Source organism: Schizosaccharomyces pombe, assembly GCF_000002945.2.
Source record: "Schizosaccharomyces pombe strain 972h- genome assembly, chromosome: III".
In the NCBI taxonomy this organism is placed as follows: Eukaryota; Fungi; Ascomycota; class Schizosaccharomycetes; order Schizosaccharomycetales; family Schizosaccharomycetaceae; genus Schizosaccharomyces; species Schizosaccharomyces pombe.
The window spans coordinates 1,223,189-1,249,490 of NC_003421.2; the positions used below are offsets into that span (position 1 = coordinate 1,223,189).

Sequence of the window (26,302 nt, forward strand, 5' to 3'; positions counted from 1 at the left end):
CTACGATCAACTATTGCCTACATAACTTGTAGCACCACCAAATTATTTTAAAGTGTCAAATAATTATCAATTTTATTGAAATCAAATAAAATTAATTGATATGTTAAACATCTTAATGTCTTGTTTTTTTAAACTTAATTTATGCATCCCTCAAAAACATTTTCTATTGCTTAGTAACATAAGGCGTACCTTTTGATTAACCAGTAAGTCCTAAGAAAACTCATATATAGACAAAGGGCTGGAAAGAAAGAAATGGCATGCATTGTAGTTTTAGCGAGCACACGAGCTCCCACTCTTCAGGGTTTAATTAAAATTGAGTATTTGAAATTGAGGTATTTTTGAGTTAGTTTCGTTGGAATAATCATATAGGAAATACATAATAGAGTTTAATGTCTTTTCCTTTTGTTTAATAAGTTTCCTTGCCTCAATAAGAAAGTTAGCACATGTGCTTTCTTATCTCTTTTCCCTCGGGGTTTAATTAGTGTTAAAATTTCGTTTTATGATAAATGGTCAGCTGTTTCTTTTAAACCTTTCACTAAATGACTCAGTGTTCCAGGATCTCTAGCACGATTGGGATACCAATCCTCAAACAGATTATTCCATAATTCCTTCTCCTCAGTATCTTCGGGTGAAAAAAAGTAAGAAGGGTTTCCAGATGATTTCTCTTTAAATTTCATTGACCATGCTTTAAAAGTTTCAATTTGTTCCATGATTTCTTCTTCATTCATCAATTTCAAGTCATCGTCACTAAAATTTATATCCCAATTATTTGCCTTTGATCCAAGAAACAATGTAAGCATCGTAATTGTAATCTGCTTATAGTTAGCATTTTACTCCACTAAATGTGATTGAAATCAACAGTCATAAAAGATAGATAGACAGCAACATTAGAGACTTACGAAAACTTTGCTTAAAAAGGAGTTTCCATTTTTTTGCTTCGCAACCTTAGCTGCTTTTAAAAATATATTTGTAAAAATACAGTTTCTATCTCTCATATCAGAAAGCAGAAGAAGAAATAAAACTTTCAAAGAAGAATAACAGACGATAGGACCGACTTCAAGACTACAAATTTCGCATAATTTTTCTGACAGTTTAATGTTCCAATCATTGACGTCTCGCAGACAGACCATTTCCTTTGCAAAGCATCCAAACTTATTTAAAGCTAAAACCAAGTTTTGCGTTTCACTTGTAAAGTTAGCAATCTAATAACAAAAAGAAAAATCCTTACTCATTGCCATTCAACTGATTTTTTTTGTTTATTTTTTTTCTTTGAATGTATGCATTGAGTTGCTCGTGTAAACTTTCTGCTAAATCATTATATACATTGTCAATGGCAAATAATATATCTTCCTGTACAACTTTGTTGACCGCCAATCGGTGGAAGAATCTGCTGCACAAAATCATCAGGAAGTTAACGGTAGTTGAATTAAATATATCCAGTATTTCTTTATACAACTTTGAAAAGTCCTTATGAAATTCTCTCTTATAAAGAAGCTCGTCAGGAATTTGCTCTACGCATTTTATAAAAAAGTATGATGAAACACAAGATTCTCTGTATTTCTGTAATAGTAATGGAAGGTTTCGTAACATTGCTTGCTGTTGGTTTACGACCTCATCTTCAAGTCTTTTACCTGGCTTCTTCGACTAGAGGTTTAGTAATATGAAGCTTTAAATAACTTACTCTTTTGCTAATATGTGTTGCAAAATAATGGAGATAGATAGAAGAAAATTCTATCACTGCGTTGCTCGGTATACAGGGGTTTAAGACACTGTTAGTATCTTTTGCATCAAAGCGATCATAAAGCAAGAGCTTTGCAACATCCTCCCAACTGGCAAGTAATTGTGAGTTTGTATGAATGGAATGCATGCTTTCCTCAATTAATTGCTGCCTATGATTATTCATATCATATTCTCGTATGAAATCCGCATCATAAAAGTTATTCTCCTGCGACTGATATACAAATTTGTCATCGTCTTTCACACGCGAAAAGATGTGATCGCTGCTATCACGGAACCAAGATTCAAATCCTTGCTCAAGTATGAATAATAACGCATTCATTTTGAATAGGCTTTCAAAGCTGGAAACTAACAATGGGATTTTTTCACGCCTTAAGAGCTTTGATAAGCTGATTGTTGCAGTCTTTGCTTCACAATAATTTGCGTAGCGTTCATTAGTATGGGCAACGAGGATTCGCATTGTCGAGATTCGATTCTGGGGCTTCCCGTCAAATATGCAGCTAGAAACAATATTGATACATTTTCCATTCAACGATATTTTCTCCATCAGTTTCTCGCATGTCTTGAGGGCAACAGATCGAACAGAATCAATATCGTACCGACATATCTCCACAATTCTTAACGAGAATCTGTCAAGAAAATCAACCACAAAATCTTGATCTTTTTCAGGTTCATGAGAAGAAAGATAATCTATTATTTTTAAGGAGATTTTTCGGATTTGTGATTCCTATACGTTCAGTTAGTATTTAAATGATACAGCAGTAGCGATTGTTTATACACTTACTGCATCAGATAACCCCCAGCCAGAATGTCTAATCAAATTTCTGTTTATAAGATAGGTGGGAAGCAATTGGCAACAATCATATAGAGCAGTAACACACACTATACGAATGCTTGCACGTATATCATGAATCCTTGAGAATAGTACACTAGTAAAAAGGTTAGAGTCGTTAAGAAAAGTAGTATTGCCAACCTATCACAAATGTCGTGAATCATGTCAATGAACCTAGATGTTAAGTCTCTCAGTACCAGAATTTCCGCAGTTTGATTTGATTTTTCGGAAAGTTTGTTTACTATAAGGCATAAGCATCGCATGATATCACAGCAAATAGTTGTTGCAGTATGTCTAACAAGCATCCAAGGACTTGTCGTCATGGTAAAAATCCAAGCTTTTGTAGTTTCCATGAATGAGTCTCCGAGGAATGCGTCTTCCACGTAAACTTTACTGATGAATTCGACCAAAAAAAGCTGAAAACGAATACGCACCGTTTTAGCTTCTTTAGAGTTAGAAGTATAAAGATAATCAGTATAAGCGCAAGAAGACTAGCGATATGTATGGTAAGTAAATATTACAAAAAGATGATGCACACACCTTTTGAAAACTTGAACGATTGACCTGAGACAATGTTTCAGGAATTGAATCTACGTCCTGTACATCAAAGTTCGTAACGAAGGGTTGACAACCAGAGGCCTATGAATTAGTTTACGTTTCAAAGGAAGAGTAAACAAAACAGCAAAAGCTAGAAAACGTCGCGGATCATTCCTGCTAAACTTACAACTAATGCGAAATTTATAAAGGTCAGCATGAAGTCAGCGCTATTACTTTTATAGTCTTCAAAATAATGTTGAGAAAGTTGCTCGAGCGGCATATCTATATCCAACAGTTTGACTTTTCGTATGCTTGTTAGAATATATTATCGAAGACTTTTTTTCTCTTATAAGCAAGCAAACTTACGAAAAAATTCTTGTGGAAAGGCATAATCATGAGAATTTACGTGCATCTCTTCATTCGTCTCTATTTCATTATTTTCTTCATTCTCCGTCAAAGAAAATTCATCTTGTGTTCCCCATTTCCGCTTTTTTTCTGAGGGCGAGGCACAAATGCTGACATTCTGTAAACTTGGACCTTCATATTCAACATTTTCAAGCTCCACGCTTTCTAATTCAGTAAGGACTTCATTGAGATGACTGCTTGCATCTGATTCAAATTCGAATCTCATTGAAATCACTCAATTAATTGGTACGATGGTGGTTGGTTATGGCAAAGATTAATCTAACAGAAACGATGGGTTTGTTTACGTGACACGAGTCGCGTCAGTCAGTCATTAATTATTTTGCAGTTCACATACAACCATTGCAATCAAGTATATAATAATTTATTAAAGTTTTACTTTTGAAACATAAAGTAACTAATTTATGAATAAGAACGCGTTTTTACTCGGAATTTCGGGCTTTTCCCTGACCCCTTTTGAGAACCCACCAACTCCTTTTTCTCATTAGTAGTAGCTCGGTATTCCTTTGCAAAGTCCTACTCCAACTTTTGGTTAATACTCTTGTTCGTTGGTTTCATTTGAGATTTTTAGTTCTTGTACTGTTGTAGTACTAATCTTTCTGGTCAATCCAAAAGATTACTTTCCTCGAATCCTTCGTTCAATAGTATCTTCATATATTTGGGTGTAGAGTCATTTTTTCGAATTTTTAGAAGTCGAAAAGCATCTAAATTTTTAAGGATCTTTTCCAAAGAGAAGACTAGGGTTCCTACCTGAGTAAAAGGCAGTTTGAAAACCGACTTTCATCGCATGTCCAAAACTTTCTAAACAAGTGTGTGCTGGTTTACTAATGGACGTTTCGACTCAAACAAGACACGCAACATATTTTCAAGATGAGAATCAGCTACAAAAGGATCACATTTATGTGAAGAAGAAAAGTCACATCAAGTTAAATACGGGTGTTCGTGCACCTTTCAAGGCAGTAGATAACATCAATCAACAAGATGAACCAACATTGATTGAAGGGAATAATGAATCCTCCATCTCTTCGTCCACTGGCGACACTTTTGAAGAGGATTTTGCATACCAGGACAAAGTCGAGATAGAGGAACGGTCAATTCGCTCCACTCCTAAGTCTATTGGAGATGATGATTTGGAAAACCGTGAGGGCAGCTTTGACGCACCTGAAGGAATTCTTACACACGGGAAGCATAGACTACCAACAATTCCCGAGTGGACCAAGGAAGATTTAGCCGCCCTGTCTGAAGCTGCTGCTCGATTACAAGCTAACCCATCGCCTGAGGATATAGAAACTGATCCATCCATGGTACCAGACTATGATCCTGAGATATTTCACTACATGCAATCTTTGGAAAGGAAGCTGGCTCCACCTCCTAATTACATGTCAGTTCAGCAAGAGATTGACTGGGTTACAAGACATATGCTTGTTGATTGGATTGTGCAAGTTCAAATACATTTTCGTTTACTTCCTGAGACATTATTTTTGGCGGTAAACCTTATCGACCGGTTTCTTTCCATAAAAGTCGTATCTTTGCAAAAAGTCCAGTTGGTAGGTTTATCAGCTTTGCTGATTGCCTGTAAGTATGAAGAGATACACCCTCCAAGCATCTACAACTTTGCGCATGTTGTCCAAGGGATCTTCACCGTTGACGAAATCATTAGAGCCGAGCGCTATATGCTGATGCTTTTGGATTTTGACATTAGTTGGCCAGGGCCCATGTCGTTTTTGCGTCGTATAAGTCGAGCTGATTCTTACGATCACGACATTCGCATGCTCGCCAAATATCTTCAAGAAGTAACCTTGATGGATGAAATTTTTATAGGTGCCCATATTAGCTTCATTGCTGCTACTGCCTACTACTTGTCTATGCAGATGTTGGGTCATTTGGATTGGACTCCTTGCCATGTATATTATAGTGGGTACACGGCTCGTCAATTGAAACCGTGTGCCATAATCATTATGGAATGTTTGGTCGATGCCCCTAACCATCACAATGCCATTTACCGAAAGTACTCGGAGAATAGAATGAAGCGAGTTAGCGCCTTTGCTCACAACTGGGTACTAAGTGTGATTTGAGTTTGCTTTCAGAAGTTGTTAACAATGATATTCTGAGTTAGTTTGCTATTATTAAGCCTACGATATTTATTATTACGGATCATTGTCTTAATATTTCCTACAGCAATCACTCGAGGGCATTTTATATCTTACCTAAGGTAGTAGTTTTTCTCCACTCCGTTTGCTAAGTTTGTCGTTTAAACCACCCCTATTATCCCCCAGAGACTTGGAACTACTGTCTATTTTATAACTATCTTTCCGAATTCCCTCTTCCATCTTGTTTTCTATATCTTTTACTATACTTAAATAACGTTACGGGTATCTCTATTGTAATTATTTTTTGATACCCCTTAAACCATTTTTATTTTTTTGGATTAATACCTTTTTAATTTAATTTTGTCCTACCTTTACACAATCGTCTCATCCGACCTTTGGGCATGATCGACGGGTTAATTGGACTAATTGTTGCTACTGATCTTTATGTAGTTAGGCTTAAACTTTATAAATAACATAACTATTTTTACCTTTTCTCTTCATATTTGTTTCACGTCCTGCATTGGTTTCACAAATATTATTGGGAGATCATTGACAGTCCATCACACCTTGTATAACGATGTTTGCACAGGTCTAGTATTTTCAATCTGGTGTATGTTAGTATGCTTTCAGACATCTATTGTTTTGTAAAAATCAGCCATTTGTGGTTCATCCTTAGTAGTAAAGATGCCTATTACATACTTCAAGTCTATTTAAGAACTGAGAAAACCCACTCGATGTTTTTTAATTAAGTATTCATACGTAGTAATTTATCTCATTTATTCATTTTTTAGCAACTCTAAACTCATTGGACACCAACAAGTTATAATTTCAGCAATCTAAGACGTGTTCTATCATCGTTTAATCCACAACAAAACTAACACAATTGTTTTATTAATTATCATCATCTTTGTTTGGCATGTTGATTAATATCGAGGGAATTCAAGCATTTTGTCAGACAATTCGAAATCCTCGTCGAATAATCCCACATGCTACATTTCCTACATTCTCCCAAATTCCTTGTAACATAAACTACTTTTTGGAACAAAAATTTCAAGTACCAGTTGATATTCGTGCCTTGGTTCTCGACAAAGATAATTGTATCACTTTGCCAAATGAGACTACAATTGCTGAAGCAGAATTGAAAAAGATTAGGGAGTTCCAAAATATTTATGGAGAAAAAAACGTTATCTTGCTCAGCAATTCCATTGGAACTAGGAAACTTGATCCAACTGGAGAACTGGCAGCTCATTTTCAGCAGAAATGGAATATCCCAGTTGTACGACATTCTAAACTTAAGCCTCTGTGCACTGAAGAATTGTATACCTATTTATCAAATAATTCTCATGTCAGTAGCGCCTCTCAAATACTCTTTATTGGAGATCGCCTGTTAACTGATATTACACTTGCAAACATAATGGGTTCCTGGGGTGTATGGCTGACAAGAGGTGTCGGGAATACAACAAATATGGTACGGTCATATTAATTTTGTGAAACTAATCTTCTTCTACTAATGTTCATTTAGATGATGGAAGTCGAATCGTGGCTTTATAAACGTATACATACGCAAAATCCGTATATCCCAACTAACAGGAAAAGCTGATTAATGAGTTTTACGTGTTTGTGGTAAAAATATAAGCATATGATACATGAACATAAATGTCATGAGTTAAATTTCACGTACTGCTCACCCATACAGATGATGAAATATGGATAAAGCCTTTATACACGAACAAAGCCCGAAAAGAAAAGGACATTAAGTTAAAACTTAAACATTGCTACATCCATCTAGTAAAACTATGTAAAATAAAATTTCCATGAGGAAATAAAAAAAAGACAAGACGGCATGTTTTCAAGCCATAACCTCATAAAACAAAGGGCAATCATTAATATAGATGAAGAATGTATGAAAGAAAAGGTAAACTATAAACGGCCAAAAGAAGCTATAAAGAATTTTTACTTCAATGTCTAAACATAAAAGCAAGAGACTTGAAGTCCAACTTAATACAGACATCGAGAAAAAAGTCATGAGCGTAAAGGGATATTAAGATCAAAGAGAGCATAAAGGAAAATTCTTGAAACAAGACATTAAGAGTAATTTAAACGAAAAAAGGTTGATAAAGTGCGCGTGAAAAAACCGAAAAGGAAAAATTTAATAAAACAAATAACAGTGGTGTTCGCCAACTCTGAAAATCGTATGGTATACATCAATCTTCATATATTTTCGTATAATTATGCTACTTAAGAGTACTAAACGATTCTCCGCAACCGCAAGTCGATTTCACATTAGGATTAGAAAAAATAAAACGAGATTGCAAATCGTCATCCCTATAATCCATAACCGATCCAATAATTTGTAAAAGAGCTCTTCTAGCGACTATTATGCTGATACCATCTTGTTTGACTATTTCGTCAAACTTGTCGGGTTTTTCTATGTATTCCAATGAATATGCCTGACCAGCGCATCCTTTTTGCTTCACACCAATACGAAGCATTTTTCCTTTCATAGAAGCCGATGATTGCATCTTCTTCAAATGTTCAACTGCTAATGGAGTCTAAAGAAACTAGTTAATTGACAGCTCAGCAATACAACAGGCAAAAACGCATGCGATAAACATGGTCATGCCATTAAGAAAATCTTACCAATTTAATAACATTCTTACGCGGCATAAATCTGGTGGAAGCAATTTCCCGTTCTGTGACTGGCTTAGGAGCGGTGCTACCACTGCCTGCCGCAGATGGTTTTAATGATGGGGTTTCAACATCCAAACGGGTACGTCCTAAATATTGATGCTGTGTTTTCAATGTCTGAATCTCTTGTAATGATAGTTTTCTTAAAAACTGTAATCGATTAACCGATCTACACCTAAGAGCAGGCTTCGAAAGACAACTCAACATCGTAAAAAATTATTGCAAAATTAGATCTTTGCAACGAATCCCTTAAATTTCGACAACAATTAATTACTTCAAATTAACAAAAAAATAACACATTCAACAGCAAATTCTCAGAGTTCGCGAAAATTGTAACATATAAGGGTGTTTGGCTAATGGTAAGAGCGTGTTTATGCCGCTCGTCTTAGATCTAATTAGATGAATGATCATTGGCTGTAAAATTCAGAAGAGGAGCGTAATGTGCTAGGGTTTTTAAGGAGGTTTGCTCTGAAATATAGTAATAAATGTTAGTGAATACGGTAGATACTTTACTGTAAGTTGTTATAATGCGTTATATGGATACTTGTTTTTAATTGCAATACACGAATATAATACACCTTTGCTGCTAACATTAAGATTTTTTTGGCTTTTAATACCTAGAGTTCTGAAATCTCATTTTAGCATCGGAAAGTTTAGTCTTGTACTGAAATTACGAGGGCCAAAATGAAATGAGCCAACTCAGTTTCACTGGAAAGTCATCTTCAAAAGGCCGTAGTAGGCTTACACAAGAGGTGCGACCTACGGCATCGCAAATTATCGCAGATGAAGAAGCATCAGACTTAGATGAATATGAAGAGGATTTAGAGGGTTCGGGGAACGAAGATGATTTTGGACCATCTATGTCCCGGAGCTCTAGAGGAAGAAAAAGACGAAAAGGTGACCCCTTGGAGCTTCAAAGTCAATTTGAAGAACGGAATGAAACAGACGCAATAAATTTTCAACTATTGGTACGAAATGTGGTCCGTTATGCAATATGCTCCCAAACTTCTCATAACACAATTACACGAAAAGACATAGTTCAAAAAGCATTCCCTGAAGGTACATCCCGAAATCTTTTTCAATCCGTTTTTGAAGAAGCAGATCGACAGTTGCAGCTAAGCTTTGGGTTTCGTCTCGTCGCGGTTACACAATCGAATCGGAAAAAAGACATGGCGGTTTCTCAACTTCGAAGACCGGCCACATCGAATGCCAATTCATCAAATCTACATAGATACTGGGTGTTGAGGTCTACCCTTCCTATGGAACTTCAAAAGGATTCTCGCTTAATTGTAGATTCGGTATTGGATACTGCTTATTATGGATTTTTGATGACTGTGATCGCATTCATAGCCGTTTCTCATTGCAGTGTAGGACATTCAGAACTGCAATCTTTTTTGCAGGAACTTCTAACAGAGGAAGAAACAACCCCTTTGCATCTGGATATTACTCGCTCGTTATCTCTTTTAGTTCGCCAAGGGTATTTAGATAGAGTGAAAGATGATACCCATAACCAGTTTGTTTATTATATTGGATCCCGTGCAGTAACTGAAATTTCTATTGAAGGCTTGAAATCATTCGTTACAGAGTTCTTTCCGGATTCAGACATTGATATGGATGCTCTATTAACCGAATATCGGCAGGAGTATCAGAATCAATCTTCCTCAAGTGCAGCATAGATGACTCTTAGGTTTTTACATTATGCTCGTCTCATGTTAATGCTATTGTATACTTACTCCGCTACTACAAAAAAATTCGTAATATTATTTAAGTTCCTATATGCGTGCTAATATCTCGATATAAATTTAAGATGTATATTTGGTTATATAGCGGGAATATTATGTACAGCTGTTAAATAAAAAAAATAAAAAAATAGCTCGTAAACTTATAAGAGAAGTATATGTCAGTATATATAATATAATTAATAAAGGTTTCATCATTACAAAATCATTTAACTTCATGCGGCGCGCAACTCATCTTCAAGGCTTGCAATGCGATCTCGTAAAGCTCTCACATCTATTAACGAATCTTTGTTCACTTTTTCCAAAGAAGCAATTCGTTTTTGTAACTCCTGCTCACGTTTTTCATATTGTACTTGAACGGAAAACATTTTTGCCTTTTCGCTATTTATTTGATCCTTCAGAGCTTTCAATTCAATAGCATGAGCCAAGTTGACATGTTGCAAAGATTGGCCAGTAGGTTGAGGTGATACTTCGGCCCCTTTTAACTCATTAACTTGCTTCTCTAAGTTGTGCTTCTCAAGATTAAGACGGTCGTAGTCTCGTTTCAAGTTCTCGTATAACGCTTGATTTGCATTTCTTTGCTGTAAATCAAAAATTGTCTTTCGTTGTGGAATATTTTTCAAAACGGGTTCCGTAGTTTTGACAGCCGGTATATTATTCTCCTTTCCGGACGGTCTATGTTCTTTAAGGCGATGTATCTCTGCCTCTCGCTTCTTGCAGGAATCAAGAGCAGAATTCAGTTCCTTTCGAGTATCAACCAGCTTCATTTCTACTTCTGAAAGCTTACTACGTATACTTTCATGATCAGCAACTTTGTTCCTTAAAAGGGTGACTTCCGAACGGAGGCTTCTAGTTGTTTTTACTTCTTCTAGTACCTTTTGATACTCAACTTCAAGCTTTCGTTTACTCTCCAACTCTGATTTCAAAGAGCGTAATTCTTCGTTATCTCGACTAGCTATCAATGCTTTACGCTTTTCATCTTCAAAGGTCTTACCGAGTTGACTGTACTCGTGCATTAAGTTAGTAATCTTCCTCTCAAGTTCGGGAACCTTAGATGCTTTTGGAGAAAGTTCATTTACTTGCTTCGTCAAACTCGATACCTTATTAGAGAGATCTTTATTCTCGGAGCTCGCCAACGAAAGCTTTTCCTTGTAGGACGCCGATTGCCGAAGAAGACTTTCATGATTAAAGGTCAAATCACGATGTTTTTTCGAAAGTTCCTGAAAGTTTGTATCGACGTCTTTTAACCCCTCCAAGTCCAGCTGAAGTCCTTCATATTTTTTCTTGTAATTCTCCAAGTCGCTAACTTTAAGAAGTAAATTCTCATGGATTTCTTGCAATTCAATGTACTTTAAAGAAGCATCTGACAAATTTTGGCATTTCTCTTCCTTATTTTCAAGCTCTTTCGTTAACGATTTGATGTTATTTAAACATTCTTTAACTTTGGCTTCCAGTTCTTTATTTTTGGTAGCCTGGAGCTGATAAAGTTGATCTTTGTCATTCAAGGATTCTAGTTCTTTCTTCAATTTCGGAAGCTGTTTGACATCGGCTTCCAAATAATTAACCTTCTCTTCTAAGTTATTTATTGTTAACTCTTGCACTCCTTTCAAGACGCTTAACTCTTCTTTCTGCTGTTTTAAAATAGAGACGTCGCTTATAAGAGTAGAATTTTCACGTTCTAATTTTTTGACTCGTTTGAGACTCTCAGATAAAGAACCTTCCTGCTGAATACTCTTTTCATTCATCTTCTGATTTGTCAGTCTCATTTCTTGAATTTCAGTTTTATAGTCAGAAATATATTTAGTGAGTTTATCAAGTTCAGCATCCTTGGTAACGATAGTTTCCTGTAAACTTTTACATTGTTCATTGAACTCTGCTTTTTCTGATAAAACAGTTGCATTGTTCTCACGTAAAGACTCAAGTTCTCCCTTTGTATCTAGCAAATCCTTCTCTTCCAAACTCAGTTTTTCTTTCAGTTCGTTCTGTTCTGATAACAAAGTCTCAACCTTGGAAGTTTTTTCTAGTAACTCACTTTCTAATTCGTTATTAATCTGTTTCAATGACGCTGACTCTCGTTGCAAATTTTCATTTTGCTGTTTTGTTTCGCTAAACGAATCTTCTATGTTTGCAAGCCTTTCCTGTGTTCGACGTAATATTTCCTCCTTATCAAGGGCTATCGCACGTTCAGTAGTAAGCAAATTTTCAACAGCAGTTAAAGAATTGTTGGTCTCGACGAGATCACGCTCTACCTCAGATTTTGAATTCTGTTGTTTTTTCAGCTCGTACTTCAGCTCTATGATTTCAGCATCTCGCTTTTTAAGCTGCTTATCATTTTGAGTACTACTTAATAAGGGCCTTAGATTGAAAAATAACTTAGCCCAAGGAAAAGTTCTAAATTCATTGTACACTTGCAAATTTGCTTGTAGTAATTTGATGGCTTGTATGTCCTTCAATCGCTTTTGAAAAATTTTTCTTTGAAGAAAGCCACGGATCCTTGTTTGTAGCATAGTCATCAGTCTTTGTAAAGTCGCTACGCGCCTCTCCTCTAATTCTGCTAAAACACCTGCTTTGAAAAATATTTTTGAAACACCAATTCGATAAGATGCTTCGTCAATTTTCAACTCCTCCAAAATCATGACAGAAGCACGTCGAGATTCCACATAGGTACCTGTTGGTAAATGCGCCATTATCTCATATCTGACTCTAAAATCATTAAATGGTAAACGGTTAGGAAAACCAGCCCTTGTGATTCTGATTCCTTCCAAAACACCATTACATCGAAGTTGTCCTAAAACGAGGGGTCTATTAAAGGTGTGCATTTTCTTTTCTTCGTTTGGAACAATACAACGAATAAAGTGAGGTTGGGTCGAGTTAAATTGATTCATAAGCTGATTGAGCTGCTCTTTATGCCTTTGAGCAACAGTTCGAAAAAGGCCCTTTTTCGTCCTTCCCCTAACAGTTTTAGTCTCAGTTTCCTGATAATCAGAAAATAGTGTAGCGACATGCTTGTTAGTAGATTGCGCAAGCAACTTAGCAACGTTTTCATTCAAAGGATCGGTGTTCTTCTCCAGCCAACCTTCTGTACTGTAAGGAACATCAGCGGCATAATGAGTCAAAATAAAACCTTGATCGGCAAACTTAAAAGGTTTATATTTTAGCGACTTGTTCCTCCAAAGAGCATCAAGTTTAGAAGTAAACGTAGCATCAGTTGCTTTCGGCATAACACATTCTTCATCCAAACATGAAAGAATACCTATTGGGTTTGCTTTCTCGATTAAATCAATAGTCGGCTGTAAATCATGTCCAAAATCAATGAAATCCCATACAATTTCTTCTTTCATATATTCTTCTTGCTCCAATACGAACATGTGATGGTTAAAGAATTGTTGCAACTTTTCATTTGTGTAATTAATGCAAAGTTGTTCAAAACTGTTTTTCTCAAAGATTTCGAAACCGGCGATATCTAAAATACCAATAAAGTAGCTTTGGGCATTGGAATGGTTCAAGGAAGTGTTAAGTCGCTTTACCAGCCATCCAAAATTCCTTTCGTATATGGCTTTTGCTAATGCTTCAATGGACGAAATGACTTGAGTTTGACTTCGAGCGCTGATAACCCATTCATGGCCTGCTTTAATACGAGGTCGAACAAGATTTTGTGAAAATAACTCCGGAGACACACCAAGCAAATGACAGAGCTTGTCAATCTCATCAGGATTGAGAAGACGAGCTATACCAGAGCGATCAGCACCGACATCAATATTTCCCATATGTAGAATAATGGAAAGTATATTAAATAAATCAAAGTTCTCTTTATCGTCAAATCCAAGAGTTTTAAAAGCAGCTAAAAGAGTTTTAAACTCTTCTTTATCGTCAACTCCATCAATAATGTGAACCGAATCCTTCAAATATCGATAATCATTACAGTTATCGGTTAAAAGAAGTTTGTTCTTGAGAGCAGTATCAGCACCACTTAAAAGCTGATAAAAAACATGGTAGTTTCTTTCAAACTCGTTCTGATGAACAACGCGAGATTTTTCAAGAAGATACCATTCTATGGCGGCATTCGAAATTTCCCCACTCAAAGAAAACTCAACTTTAATGAATTTTCCAAAACGAGAAGAATTGTTGTTGCGTACGGTACGAGCATTACCAAATGATTCGAGCACAGGATTCGTTTTAATGATCTGCTCTTCAACCTGACTAGAGCCAACGGTAGTCGAGCTAGCAATTGCTGCAAGATATTGGATGATTCTTTTGGTATTCTCTGTTTTACCTGCGCCGGACTCACCAGTTACAAGAATCGATTGATTTTCCTTATTTTCTAAAAGGTTATTGTATGCTAAATCCGCGATTGCGAAGACATGAGGTAGCTTGCGCTCTTGTGTTTTATCTTTGTACAATTGAATGATGTCCTTCGTATAGATTGGTAGTCCACAATAAGGATTGACCGCAACGAGAAAGAGCCCAGAATAGGTATAAATTTGATCAGAGAGATATCTCTGTTCAAGATTGTATGTGACTGCAGGCTCGTTTAAGTATGTCAACTCAGCCATGTCATTGACTCTATCAAACTTGGCAGGATTCACCGGATCAATTTCATCCTCACCAACGATCTTCTCATCCCTGGAATTATTATACCGAACAACATATTTCTTGTCTGGCAGATCCTCTTTAATCCAAGCCTTGGTAAAGGCAGTCTCTGGGTCGGAAATCCAAACCCATCGTTTATCATCAATATCCTTCAGACTAGTTGCACCATCTTTTGCAGTTATTTTATTAGATATTACTTCTGTCATCGGGCTACTCTCTAAGACGGTTATTTACCGCCTTTCCTGAAAATAAACAATGCGGTGTACAATACCAAAACCTTGTAAAACAATAAGGATAGACCAAAAATCAAAGAGTGAAAAAATCCAAAAAGATAGCAATAGATATATCCGAAAAGAAGGATCAACAAATGCACAGAGAAAACGTTAAAGAACTATGTTGTTGGATACTTTTTGTACTCCCCGTTGAACGCACAGCAATTAATGATTTAAGCACTTGAACATTCGATTAACGCATGCGTTAATCGAACGTTTATGTACTTGATCATATTTGCGTTAAAACATTTAGTATAGGTTAAGGTAGCATCCAGAAACATTCCTATAACATAATGATTTTAATATCACAATTAAGAAGGTATATATATCTTTTAAAAGAAATAATATTAATAGATGGAGGTCATTATATACTCGGTCTTTTGCAATTAAAGTCCTGACAAATTTTTAAAGCTTTACTTTCATCAAGATTGAAGATATTAAGTAATAATTGAAAATACATTGTACTAATACTCAAAACATCAAATGAACGTAGGATTAGGGGTTACGGTTTAATCGAAATTTCATGTTCCCCCGTGCTTTTAGGTAAAATGATTGTATAAAAAACTCCCGCTATTACAGATATATGAGTAATTTGTGACTAGATACGCAAATAATATGTTCCTCATCGTACCGAACACAACTTTTAAAGCAAATAACTAAACTCGGCATTTATTTATCTACATTTTATATATAGCACTCTAATCATGCCTCTTACTGAATAATTATAAGAACACGCTCTAGCTAATAATCGCAATCAGTAATTATTATGTGCTTACTGACCATCTACAGCTATGGCCCTGGTAATAATCAATAAGTAAATATACAGAAATGTTAGTTGCTTCAGTTAGTGTTTGAAAGAAAGCATGGTGCTTCAATGTGTAACCACATCTTTAAACTTATGATCAAAACATGCAGAATACCATAACCAGTTACGTAAAAAAACAACAATGTTCTCTGTTTTCATCAACTGTAGTCGGCAAGTTTATGCAACTTGTACAATAAGCCAATTTTGGCTTAACACTGAACATAATGATAGTAGCGATCATTTTAAGTAATTAAAAAATGTTAATGCATGCAGATTTTAATATTCCTTTGTGATAAAATGGGTAGGGAAATGTAAAAAAAAAAAAAAAGAAGAAATAAAATTTCAAGGCTGCGATAAAATATGATTCGAAAGATGCAGGATGTTCCGTAAAACAAAATAAGATAAACGTTTCCGATATTCAAAAGTATGGATGAGTAAAAAAGACAATCATGGCAAGAAAACTTGTAATAAATATGATAATTATCAATCTTCAATTATGAAGGAGTTTGTTTTTGCCTTATTTAAAGCGAGTATCAAATGGCGATCGTGATACTGAGGATGAACCATGCCAAACATTATATATTTCCCATTGGCTAGCCAATCACTGTTACTAGGGTAGTATTTAATGTCATTTCCTTGGATAATTTGATTAAGTTTCCTAGTTCGCGTGTTCCATATTTCGACAAATTCATCATTAAATGCAATGAGATATCCATGACAGCTGGTAACAGAGTTCGGTTTGCCAATCCAATCAAACCAACACTCTTTATTAACCATACTACCCTCTCCATTGACAAACACGGCACCGAATTGATAGCAGCATGCAAATAAGCTAGGATCGTGGATGCGAAAGACGCCAAGCGGCTTACTGTTGTTGATTCGGTTCCGAAACAACGTATCATTAAGCACTGAAGGGCTTGGAAAACCAACTGCTAATTTAGGGTCCAAACGCAGAACGTCAATGCCTTTATTGTGACAAAGAGCAATTGAATACTTAAAGCAATCAATTGAATGACAGTTAGCCGTTACGTGAAAATCATCCAGAGTTCTGAAGGAAGTAACATCTTTTCTCTTGAAGGCATATGTTTTCTGATAGTTATGTCCTAAGCCGATCACTGGTTCACAGCAAATTATGGTTGTAGTATTACCGAGTCCCTCTTTATAAAAAACCAAAGTTCGCTCACGTTTAACAGAAGCCCCCTCAGACAATTTACCTATTTTAAAGAATGATACGGCATGCGGAGTTCCAATGACAACTGCAATTTTGGATTCGATCAGACCCATTTCAATAATACGACTTAATTTATGAGCATAAAGGGTTTTGTCACGTAGCTCTAATAGGATATCAAATTCCTCAACAACTCCAAGCTGGGTAACGCGTCTTTGACTAGAGATCTTTTTCCAATCGCGAATGTCACTGGAATCACCAAATGCGCCTAAAAAGATACCGGTAGATGTAGCAATCAAAACCGAGACATGACCTTCGTAGTCATTAAACTGGGCAATACAACTTATATCGCCATAGGCAATAGGCTCTGGCAAAAGCTCCTCACTTACAATTGGGTGTTTCCACGCTACCTCATTGAGTGCGCGATCAATCGAAGAGCCTTCAACCAAAGTAATTTCATTAAAGCTGTTTAATGGTTCATTTCCATTAACTAAGTCGGAAGGAGGGTACTGAAAGGCAACGTCAGATACAACTTTCAATGCAAACGGATTCTTAATATTTATCTTCTGAGAGTGTCGTTTTTTTGCGACATTAATTTTTTCAACCCAGAGTTTACGAAGCTGAAGTGACTCAACGTAGAGTGTATAACTAGCGGTGTAAGCACCAAGGTGCCTTATTGTGAAGGGGTAAAGTTGAGACTTCTCAAATACAGCAGAGTTCATTGAGTTTTCGTTATTCTTTTCAGCAGTGGCATCGAACATTAGTTCAAGATTCACCTTACTCTTCCTTTTACTCTTAGTGGTAAGAGATTCCTGTGGTAAATTGCCAGCTAAACTGCCAAGAAATTTATTAGTGTTTGATTTAAGTTGAAAATCGTCCATTTTAGGGCTTAGAACAAGCAAATCTAATGGTATTGGCCTTTTTGAAACAACATATCTTGAAGCATTTGTTCGTTTGTCTTTTCTTGCTTTGGCCATGATCAAGTAATTATCGAGCAAAAACAAGTGGATGTCCAACCAATCCAAGCGGGAATCACTTCTACGTTGAACTATTCCTTCAAAAAAGAACTCTCTTTCAGGATCCCTTAGCTCTAGATTGACACTTTCATGATTTTTAAACAGAAGTTGATACGATAGATCGCGAATACGATTGGCCTCAAGTACGGTAGCTATAACGGCATCACATTCCTCGCAAGTTGCTCTCAGTTCTTTGACAGCTTGAGTTATTAATTGAAAATCCCAGCTGGACTGCTCGGTATGCTTTAAAATTGTATCCAACTCAAGCGTGTATCTTTGTAAACGTTGAGTAGGTCTTTGCAAGAAATGCTGGAAATCCAACCGACGACATCTAGGATCTGATCGACAAGCAGCAAGCCAACGTGCAAAGTAAGTATTCCTTTGACATTCTAGCTTATAAGTTTCATCTGCTAAAGGGAACTGTTTGGCATAATTAATATAAGAGGATTTAGCAGCATGAATCCACTCTAGTAAGATATCACCAATAATTGAAACTACTGGGCCCTGGAGACGTTCCCTCATAATTAATTGTGGTAAGAACAGTCGAGAATGCAATTGTCTGATTGATTCAACATTTCCAAATACAGATTGAATAAAGTCAGCCACTCGATTGCTGGGAACAATCGCATCTTGCTGCTGCACAATTCCGTCCCTAAACAGTTCAGCTAGGGTATTTAAGTCTGCAACGTAATCAGATTCCTTACAAATAAGCTCGTGGATATTATTTTGCCTAGCAATCTCTCTTTTACTGAGAGAAGATGGTAATGAATTTAGAGAAGAAATGTTCCAGAAAATGCTCCAAGTATCGCTACTCTGTCCTGGCAGAGAAGTGAATTCAAGCGACGAGTTACGAGCACATCTACAGCTATAACATTGATATTTGGAAGGACATGATCTGGATCTACAAATGTAAGAGTAACAGCCGCCGTTGGTCAAAAATGGAAGTACTCCACTACCAGAAGGAGGTTCATTAGATGTGAAAGCAATTTGAAGCTTTTCAAGATTTATGACTTCCACAAGACCGTAATTAATCCAATCACCAAGGATGTTTTTCGCGATAATTTCAGCAATCAAAAATTCCATAGATGCAATGTGAATAGTAAATAGCGTAGCCATCACCTGAGCTACTTCTCGACGAGACACACCTTCGTGGACCAGGCCACCAAGAGCAGTAAACACTTCTTCTTTGCACCATTTGTATAATTTACCGACCAACCAAGGTTCTCTACAGCTGCTAAAAAGGGTTTCCGATTGAGCACGTCTGTGAGTTCGAGTTATCAAAGGAGAAGAAATTTTTCCAGATGCATAGTCTTGGACAGGTATCTTTGGTAGCTGTCTTGTAGAGGAAATATCAGATTTTAAACTATAAGGATTTGGGGGTGTTAGATATTCGACGGAAGGGCTTAAAGGCGACTGTGGACGAAGAGCGTCGCTCGAGTAAAGACGAATCGGACTAGGAGTGCGAGCCGGTGATCGAGTAGGTGATAAAGGAAGATATGGCTCTGGTGAGCAGGATAACGATATGTCATTGTATAGAGAGTAAAGACTAGTGGAGGATGTGGTGCTGTAAGGAGAAGAATGCGAAGAAACAGAAGAAGGAAGGGGTGGACGTGGTAAAGGATGCACTAAGGACCCACCAGGAGAAACAGGCGTTTCAGGTAATGGACGAAACGAATCTACAGTATTTTGTTTGTTTCCAGGAGATGTTAAAAAGGGGTCCGTGTCAAGCGGGTTGTTAGGACTGAAATCATCAAATAAGGCATTAGGAAATGAAGAGTAAGTAGTATAGGCTGCAGAATTTTGAGGTTCATTCGGCAATTGTCGATACGTTGTTCTTGATGGAGATGACTGAACCGTGTAAGACGCGACTCTACGAGAGTTAATGGATGCTGGATGTTGAGGAGGCGAATAAGAAAACCGATGGGGAGAATTATTCGAACGTTTAGAAAGAAAAGGAGGAGAAAAGAGTCTGGTGGTAGAAAAGTCGGAAAACGATAGACGTTTCTGAAAAGATGGTGGAGAAGAGGAATGAGGAGGATAAGTGTCCTCTGAAGAGTCTAAACAAATTCGGCTCTTTCCACCATGGTCTTTCGAGCTCCGATGAAAAAGTTCATTGGAGAGCTTCATAAAAGAAAAAGTGGTAGGGGGAACCACAATCACCAAAAATGACTAGGTCAAAAAAGAACTACAATAATATTTGAAGAATCAAGGCAAGCTAAGGCCAAATAGGAGTCAATTTCAATTGCAATCCAAGAAAGAGAAAGGTCAAAACTAAATGTTGCAGGATGGACAGTGCAACAAAAGAGAAAAGAGAGGTGAAAAAAGATAGAAAAAGGAATTGAGAAAGAAGAGTATAAAAAAAAAGAAAGAAATGCGAAGAGAAATTAATAAATGGAATAAAATAAGGGAAAATAAATTAAAATAGAACAAATTCAGTGTCAATGGAATTCAAAAAATGCAAACCAATCTCGTACGCCCTCAAAAAAAGCAATTTTATAGTAAGCCGGAATGAAAACGATTGATGCTTTCAAAGTTATGCGATGAACCAGAGAAACTCCCGTCCTCTATTAATAAAAGACTTTGACATAAAATTACGAATACAGAAAGAAAGAAAAAAAGAAAGAAAGAATTGTATCGCAATATCAATGCAACAGTCTGTTTATTCGGTTTGTGATGCCACAATAAAAGGGTTAGGGCGGAAGGAATAATATAGGATGATCTGATTGAAACAACCCAAAAAGGAAAGAAAGCTCCCAAGCGTTTCAGAGGAATCAAGTTTCGTAGGTTTATAGACAGAGAAAGAGAGAAAGCAAAAGCAGTATATTATGAAAGGTAATGACTTGATCAAAAAAACAACCTCTTCTAATGAAACGTTTGGGATAAATCAAAATCGATGCCTAAGAAAAGATTATAGGACTTTATGGTTTTTAAATATATGTGTAAATGTTAAATAACTTATAACCCACCACCAAGGGATCTTCGTGGACGGCGAGCGGAGTGGATAAGAAAATGGCTGGTTGTATGTTCGCGACGGAAGAACAAAATTGGTCTTTGACTAGCAAATTTTCCAAATTTAGATTACATGATTTAAACGATAAATAGGGCAAATAAAGTGTACAAAAAGATATTTGATCAATTTATATGATGTTGAGCACAAGCTGAATAGTAAACAATGCGAACGCAATTAAAATAAAATAAGTCAATACAGCATAGTCATAGAAATCGATCAATTGAGGTTATCCGGATTAAAGCTAATTATTTTAGATGATGTTTTTCATATTTGTAAATCGGTAATACAATTATGAGCTGGTCGGACAGAAAAAGTGAGCACATAAATTGCAGCAAGTAGAAAAGCAATAGGCAATATAAAGTAAAGGAGTTCATTCATGACTTCCCTTTTTATATAAGCGTTTTTTTTTTTAGTGGAAAGTCGACCAGGATGCAGTTGAATGTTGATATTAACTTTGTTAGGACTAGTGAAAATTCAGATTTGTACTTTTTTTTTAAGGAGTTCAAGACTTTTTTACTACATATTCAACATTGAAATCACCTTATCTATAGAAGAAGTAGATAAACTTAGCCCAAAACAGCATACTGATGACTTATAGCTTCTCATCCCTTCATAATATTAATGCGGTTTACTGCTGCTGTAACAATTCTTCTGATATATTAAGTATACGTATTTTTCCCTTCGAGGATAATCTTTTCTTAATATACCTGTTGCTCTCTCAAATTGCTAAGCAGACAAGTAAACAAATCAATTGTTTCATTGAACGAACCAGGACGGCTATATAAACTTATTATTATAATTTAAATCAAATTTTAAACATTCAACTCTGGAAACACTAACAAAAGCCTTTTTTTATGTCGCCTTTTAGCATGTGTTTCGAGTGGAAACCCTCCATGCAAAAGAAATTGAAGGTGAAAGCAATATACTAAAGCAAAACATTAATTCATCAAGCAATACGCAATTTACATATTAATGGTCTTTGATTTAGAAAATCGTATAAATTAGAATTTTTCATCATCTTACCGTTATAACGAGTTCGTAGCTACTTTCGCAGAAAGTTTGTGGTCAAATTATCTTGTCTTTTTCTCCACCACCAAACCCTCGTTTTCACGGGAAACATTCAGCATTGTCGATTCGATCGTCAAACTGATTGTTTTTATAGTAGCAATGGATTACCGGCATCCAAATGCACTCGGTGTGAATGAGAGCTCGCGTGCTTATGAGGAAATTTTTGGTGCTCCAAGAAAACGGGAGCCGGCGAGAACTGTAAGTACTCCTGCGTTCATGGAACCGGCTCCAGTCTCAAAAAAACCTCTTCCTCCTCCCACGCGAAGGCTTCCTCGGAAACCTTTGCCCTTTCGTTCCACGAGTTTGCAGCCTCCATCGTCTCAACCTCCTGCACCTCCAACTCATCAGAGAGAAGCATCTCCTGTGAAAAATATTGAGCACAGTGAATCTTTTCCTTCCGTTTTTGGTACTTCAAATAATCACCAGATCGTCCCATTGACTCTTAAAGACGGAAATGATTTTGGTGCTCTATATGCATCTTTAAACACCACACCCCATTTTCCTCAGGTATCGAATCATGCGCCCAATAACTCTAATTCCCCTTCTTTGACTTGGCACACATCATCCGGTGATGATTCCAACCAAAATCCTTTTTTCGTTCGGCGTCAGTCTCAGAGTAGCACGTCTCCGGTTTCGGATTCAGTAGATGAGAACCTCCTTTCAGCAGTCTCTTCTGTTACAGAGTCCGTAGAAACAAACCTTCATCTCGATCAAAATTATCCTTACGGCTCTCCTGTTCGTTCGTCTAAAAATCCCTTTCTCTCTTCAAATTCTCGATTACCAACTGATGATTCTTCTCACACTGTTGGTTCTCATTCATTTACTTCAGGAACTCACCCACCCATTGTTTCTTCTAATTCCGCCTTTACACTTCCCAATGCTGTTACTCCTGCAGCTCAAGCACCTCTCATACGTAGTGTTAGTGAATATCCTGCTAACGTTTCTCCACCTGCCCAGTCCCTTCAGCTACCAAAATCTACTAGCAATCCCGCGGATCTTCATTTAAGCATAGCTTCTGCTAGCAGCCATAAGAATATTTTTTCTGGGTTGGACGTCTTTTCTAATGTCTTTCATGGTCCCTCTACCACATTACGAGACAGAGAACATGATATGCGAAATCGCTCATTTGATCATTCTACCTTGGCTCATTATGAAGCAGTTAAGCAGCAGAGACTTGGTGTTGAACCTACTGCAAGGTCCTTTACGTTGAGCTCTTATAAGTCCCGTGCAAGTGGAAATTCCCTAATTAATGATCGAAGCTCTACAACAACGCCGACGTTTGTTAATTCGGAAGCTAGCTCGCCTGTTCATAAAAATAAACGAAGACGCAGAATATATGCTGCCTTACTTTCTCGTGTTGCCAGCGAATTGTTAGATAGACTACAGCTAGGTGATATCACGAAAGACGGTTTAATTTATTCTAATGCCTTTACTGGCGATCATGCAGTCACCGTGCTAATGGGTATTATACATACTTCTGATAGAAATCTCGCTTTACTTGTCGGACGCTCTTTAGATGCACAAAAATTTATTCATGATGTTACCTATGATCATCGTCTTCGTGATTCTCATCGTGAAATATATCAGCTTCAAGGTACTGGTTATCGCCCCTTCTTACGCGCAAATGATAATGCATCCATTAACAACAAAAACCATCATAAGGAATTGGAGGACAATGAGTCGGGCACTCGAATCTCACCGTCCACGTTAGGTGACACTTCTTTTCCAAATGGTATATTTACTTTATTGACGCATTGTTACTCTCCAACATGTGCAAAAGATCATCCCTGCTATTCTATTTCATGTCCTCGACGATTGGAACAGCAGCACAGACTATTTGCCAAAATGCGTGCAAACACTGAACAGTCTTCCTCCCTAGCGTTTGATGATAAGGAACAAAAATTGTGGATTCACAGCGTACCCCAGGAGATTGCTTATAGTGTCAGTGACCGGGAAAGAAAGCGTCAAGAAGTAATTTGTGAGGTTATCTATACTGAGCGAGATTTTGTTAAGGATTTGGAATATCTTCGGGATTATTGGATTAAACCACTATGGGCTTCATCTTGTATACCTGAACGAAAAAAAGAAAAATTTATTCGTACTGTGTTTTTAAATGCTTTAGAGGTTCAAGCAGTTAATTCTAAATTGGCTGAAGCTCTTACTAAAAGACAAAACTATAAACCCATTGTGGATAATATTGCGGATATATTTTTGGAGCACGTTCCAAAATTTGAGCCTTTCATACGATATGGTGCAGGCCAACTCTACGGAAAATACGAGTTTGAGAAGGAAAAGTCATCTAATCCTGCATTTGCTAAGTTTGTCAGTGACGTTGAACGTCTGAAAGAATCACGAAAGCTAGAGCTAAACGGCTATCTGACTAAACCAACTACCAGATTGGCTCGTTATCCATTACTTCTAGAAGCGGTATTAAAATATACTGATGAGGGTAACCCTGATAAACAAGACATTCCGAAGGTCATTAATATCGTTAGAGGATTTCTCTCACGTCTTAATGTTGAAAGCGGAAAAGCAGAAAATAAGTTTAACTTGTTTCATTTGAATCAACAGCTGGTCTTTAAACCTGGAGAACATTATGATTTACATCTGCTTGATGCGAACAGACAATTAATATTCAAAGGACCCTTGAAGAAAAGAAGTGCTGGTTCCACTTCTTCAGAGTCTGCGTCGGATGTTACTTTGTTTCTCTTTGACCATGCTTTGTTGATAGTAAAACCAAAGACTATTAATAAACGTGAATTATTGAAAGTTTTTCAAAGAGTATGTTTTTTCTATTCATTTAAATTGTTTTTTCTAACTAGTATAGCCTATTCCTCTATTACTTCTTCAACTATTCCTTGTTGATGATAATGGATTAAGAATCCCTTATTCAAGTAAGCAACAACTAGCAGCTGTATCAAAAGCAGCGAATGGGAAGCCACCTTCTAGATTTTATCCATTTAGCTTACAACTTTTGGGTCGTAGAGGGTACGAAATCACTCTTTATGCAACCACTGAAGTTAGTAGGGATAAGTGGTTAGAGCATATTGACAACCAACAAACATTGCTACAACATCGTAACCAGTGGTTTGAGTCTGTTACCATTTGCTCTAATTTCTTTGTTGGTGATAATAAAGTAAATGCGATAGGCGTTTATGATAGTGGTCGTCGACTTTTATATGGGACTGACACAGGTGTGTACGTCTCTCTTCGAAAAGCAAACAGCCCACTTCAATTCAAGCCTGTACGTGCGTTAAATATTCCCAACATTTCACAGCTTGAGGTTATTGAAGAGTATAGTTTATTGCTACTGCTTTCCGATAAGGTGTTATATTCGTATCCTTTGGAAATGATTGATGCGGATACTACTCAAGCCCCTAAAAAAGCAAGGAAAGTTTCTGGTCATACAACTTTCTTTCGCGTAGGAATTTGTCTGGGTAAAGTTCTTGTGTGTGCTGTCAAAAGTTCCGTCTTGAGTGCTACTATAAAGGTTTTTGAACCAGTCACTAATTACTCTAAAACACGGAACATGCCAAGCTTGAAAAAATTCCTTACTGTTAACCAAGACCCATTGAGGATTGTCAAAGAGCTTTATATACCCACGGAATCAACTTCGGTTCACTTCCTGAAGAATAAACTCTGTGTCGGATGTACGAGAGGTTTTGAGGTGGTCAGTCTCGATAACCTAGAGACGCAGTCTCTACTGGATCCAGCCGATACGTCTCTTGAATTTGTGGAGAAGAAAGAAAATGTTAAACCTATCGCTATCTATCGTATGAATGGCGGTGAATTTCTTTTATGCTATTCCCAATTTGCTTTTTACGTAAATCGAGATGGATGGCGTTCTCGTCCTACATGGTTTGTTGTTTGGGAAGGAAGTCCTCAAAACTTTGCCTTAAGTTATCCTTATATATTGGCTTTTGAACCCACTTTTATTGAAATCAGACATGTTGAAACCTCTGAATTGATCCATGTCATTTCCGGCAGAAACATCCGTTTGCTTGCTGATGGAAGAGGAAAGTTAGGGGACGGTGGTGAAATATTTTATGCGTGCGATCAACGTGGTGAAAATTGTGAGACAAGTGTTGTTTGTTCCCTTCGATTGACGAGTGCTGCTGCCCACGCCAAAGAGCAGCATGTAGACAAGTAATTTTGGTTTTTTTGAACTTAATTTTCACGTTTTATTTATAACGGTTAATTGGATATTGGTTTGTTCGGTTATCTTTTCTTTTCTTTTTTAAAAAAATAATTTAGGTGCATGAATTTTAATGATAAATAAGATTTTTTTAAAATATATACGTTAACAATATTTTAAAGTGAATAACTA

The 26,302-nt window shown here is 36.8% G+C and overlaps 8 protein-coding genes and 11 long non-coding RNA genes across 19 annotated transcripts; 12 read left to right on the plus strand and 7 right to left on the minus strand.

The window, feature by feature from the left end:
• Positions 1 to 119: 119 nt before the first annotated feature.
• On the minus strand, positions 120 to 3,780 carry rec11 (meiotic cohesin complex STAG protein Rec11). Its single transcript, NM_001023099.4, has 9 exons — positions 3,473 to 3,780; positions 3,294 to 3,406; positions 3,110 to 3,208; positions 2,711 to 3,060; positions 2,522 to 2,666; positions 1,682 to 2,464; positions 1,229 to 1,644; positions 900 to 1,185; positions 120 to 812 (listed from the first exon to the last, which is right to left on the minus strand). Exons 1-9 carry the CDS (start codon positions 3,735 to 3,737, stop codon positions 498 to 500), a joined length of 2,772 nt encoding a protein of 923 aa, NP_588108.3. The 5' UTR covers positions 3,738 to 3,780; the 3' UTR covers positions 120 to 497.
• On the plus strand, positions 1,443 to 2,629 carry SPOM_SPNCRNA.1180. Its single transcript, NR_150037.1, has one exon. It is a non-coding gene; the product is annotated as a non-coding RNA (long non-coding RNA).
• Positions 2,812 to 3,278, plus strand: SPOM_SPNCRNA.7272. The gene has a single exon (NR_196611.1). It is a non-coding gene; the product is annotated as a non-coding RNA (long non-coding RNA).
• Positions 3,393 to 3,897, plus strand: SPOM_SPNCRNA.7273. Its single transcript, NR_196612.1, has one exon. It is a non-coding gene; the product is annotated as a non-coding RNA (long non-coding RNA).
• Positions 3,898 to 3,955: 58 nt separating this feature from the next.
• SPOM_SPNCRNA.7274 lies at positions 3,956 to 4,562 on the minus strand. The gene has a single exon (NR_196613.1). It is a non-coding gene; the product is annotated as a non-coding RNA (long non-coding RNA).
• cig1 (G1/S-specific B-type cyclin Cig1) lies at positions 4,038 to 6,115 on the plus strand. Its single transcript, NM_001023100.3, has one exon. It carries the CDS (start codon positions 4,357 to 4,359, stop codon positions 5,602 to 5,604), a length of 1,248 nt encoding a protein of 415 aa, NP_588110.2. The 5' UTR covers positions 4,038 to 4,356; the 3' UTR covers positions 5,605 to 6,115.
• Positions 6,116 to 6,423: 308 nt separating this feature from the next.
• On the plus strand, positions 6,424 to 7,474 carry gep4 (cardiolipin synthase PGP phosphatase domain-containing Gep4). Its single transcript, NM_001023101.3, has 2 exons — positions 6,424 to 7,087; positions 7,142 to 7,474. Exons 1-2 carry the CDS (start codon positions 6,536 to 6,538, stop codon positions 7,217 to 7,219), a joined length of 630 nt encoding a protein of 209 aa, NP_588111.2. The 5' UTR covers positions 6,424 to 6,535; the 3' UTR covers positions 7,220 to 7,474.
• Positions 7,475 to 7,485: 11 nt separating this feature from the next.
• Positions 7,486 to 8,668, minus strand: isa1 (Fe-sulfur protein Isa1). Its single transcript, NM_001023102.3, has 2 exons — positions 8,260 to 8,668; positions 7,486 to 8,171 (listed from the first exon to the last, which is right to left on the minus strand). Exons 1-2 carry the CDS (start codon positions 8,512 to 8,514, stop codon positions 7,854 to 7,856), a joined length of 573 nt encoding a protein of 190 aa, NP_588112.1. The 5' UTR covers positions 8,515 to 8,668; the 3' UTR covers positions 7,486 to 7,853.
• Positions 8,669 to 8,889: 221 nt separating this feature from the next.
• nse3 (Smc5-6 complex non-SMC MAGE family subunit Nse3) lies at positions 8,890 to 10,186 on the plus strand. The gene has a single exon (NM_001023103.3). It carries the CDS (start codon positions 8,997 to 8,999, stop codon positions 9,981 to 9,983), a length of 987 nt encoding a protein of 328 aa, NP_588113.1. The 5' UTR covers positions 8,890 to 8,996; the 3' UTR covers positions 9,984 to 10,186.
• On the minus strand, positions 8,929 to 9,612 carry SPOM_SPNCRNA.7275. Its single transcript, NR_196614.1, has one exon. It is a non-coding gene; the product is annotated as a non-coding RNA (long non-coding RNA).
• On the minus strand, positions 10,043 to 15,048 carry myo2 (myosin II heavy chain myo2). The gene has a single exon (NM_001023104.3). The coding sequence runs from the start codon at positions 14,840 to 14,842 to the stop codon at positions 10,262 to 10,264; it is 4,581 nt and encodes a 1,526-aa protein (NP_588114.1). The 5' UTR covers positions 14,843 to 15,048; the 3' UTR covers positions 10,043 to 10,261.
• On the plus strand, positions 12,736 to 13,211 carry SPOM_SPNCRNA.7276. The gene has a single exon (NR_196615.1). It is a non-coding gene; the product is annotated as a non-coding RNA (long non-coding RNA).
• On the plus strand, positions 13,317 to 13,519 carry SPOM_SPNCRNA.7277. Its single transcript, NR_196616.1, has one exon. It is a non-coding gene; the product is annotated as a non-coding RNA (long non-coding RNA).
• SPOM_SPNCRNA.7278 lies at positions 13,620 to 15,102 on the plus strand. The gene has a single exon (NR_196617.1). It is a non-coding gene; the product is annotated as a non-coding RNA (long non-coding RNA).
• A 191-nt stretch (positions 15,103 to 15,293) lies between these two features.
• Positions 15,294 to 15,568, plus strand: SPOM_SPNCRNA.7279. Its single transcript, NR_196618.1, has one exon. It is a non-coding gene; the product is annotated as a non-coding RNA (long non-coding RNA).
• On the minus strand, positions 15,533 to 20,845 carry rgf3 (RhoGEF for Rho1, Rgf3). The gene has a single exon (NM_001023105.3). The coding sequence runs from the start codon at positions 20,022 to 20,024 to the stop codon at positions 16,197 to 16,199; it is 3,828 nt and encodes a 1,275-aa protein (NP_588115.1). The 5' UTR covers positions 20,025 to 20,845; the 3' UTR covers positions 15,533 to 16,196.
• SPOM_SPNCRNA.1181 lies at positions 18,748 to 21,059 on the plus strand. The gene has a single exon (NR_150038.1). It is a non-coding gene; the product is annotated as a non-coding RNA (long non-coding RNA).
• Positions 21,060 to 21,997: 938 nt separating this feature from the next.
• Positions 21,998 to 26,282, plus strand: rgf1 (RhoGEF family guanine nucleotide exchange factor Rgf1). Its single transcript, NM_001023106.3, has 2 exons — positions 21,998 to 24,756; positions 24,803 to 26,282. The coding sequence occupies exons 1-2, from the start codon at positions 22,075 to 22,077 to the stop codon at positions 26,123 to 26,125; spliced, it is 4,005 nt and encodes a 1,334-aa protein (NP_588116.1). The 5' UTR covers positions 21,998 to 22,074; the 3' UTR covers positions 26,126 to 26,282.
• Positions 24,967 to 26,216, minus strand: SPOM_SPNCRNA.7280. The gene has a single exon (NR_196619.1). It is a non-coding gene; the product is annotated as a non-coding RNA (long non-coding RNA).
• Positions 26,283 to 26,302: the final 20 nt, after the last annotated feature.

Excerpts from the sequence above, each read along its gene's own strand:
- rec11 (NM_001023099.4), bottom strand. The coding sequence starts at position 3,737 with ATGAGATTCGAATTTGAATCAGATGCAAGCAGTCATCTCAATGAAGTC. Across the intron at positions 3,209-3,293 it reads TTATAAATTTCGCATTAGTT|GCCTCTGGTTGTCAACCCTT; the intron begins GTAAGTTTAGCA and ends ACTAATTCATAG. Across the intron at positions 1,645-1,681 it reads CAACACATATTAGCAAAAGA|TCGAAGAAGCCAGGTAAAAG; the intron begins GTAAGTTATTTA and ends CTAAACCTCTAG.
- cig1 (NM_001023100.3), top strand. The coding sequence starts at position 4,357 with ATGGACGTTTCGACTCAAACAAGACACGCAACATATTTTCAAGATGAG.
- gep4 (NM_001023101.3), top strand. The coding sequence starts at position 6,536 with ATGTTGATTAATATCGAGGGAATTCAAGCATTTTGTCAGACAATTCGA. Across the intron at positions 7,088-7,141 it reads TCGGGAATACAACAAATATG|ATGATGGAAGTCGAATCGTG; the intron begins GTACGGTCATAT and ends ATGTTCATTTAG.
- isa1 (NM_001023102.3), bottom strand. The coding sequence starts at position 8,514 with ATGTTGAGTTGTCTTTCGAAGCCTGCTCTTAGGTGTAGATCGGTTAAT. Across the intron at positions 8,172-8,259 it reads GTAAGAATGTTATTAAATTG|ACTCCATTAGCAGTTGAACA; the intron begins GTAAGATTTTCT and ends TAGTTTCTTTAG.
- nse3 (NM_001023103.3), top strand. The coding sequence starts at position 8,997 with ATGAGCCAACTCAGTTTCACTGGAAAGTCATCTTCAAAAGGCCGTAGT.
- myo2 (NM_001023104.3), bottom strand. The coding sequence starts at position 14,842 with ATGACAGAAGTAATATCTAATAAAATAACTGCAAAAGATGGTGCAACT.
- rgf3 (NM_001023105.3), bottom strand. The coding sequence starts at position 20,024 with ATGAAGCTCTCCAATGAACTTTTTCATCGGAGCTCGAAAGACCATGGT.
- rgf1 (NM_001023106.3), top strand. The coding sequence starts at position 22,075 with ATGGATTACCGGCATCCAAATGCACTCGGTGTGAATGAGAGCTCGCGT. Across the intron at positions 24,757-24,802 it reads TATTGAAAGTTTTTCAAAGA|CCTATTCCTCTATTACTTCT; the intron begins GTATGTTTTTTC and ends TAACTAGTATAG.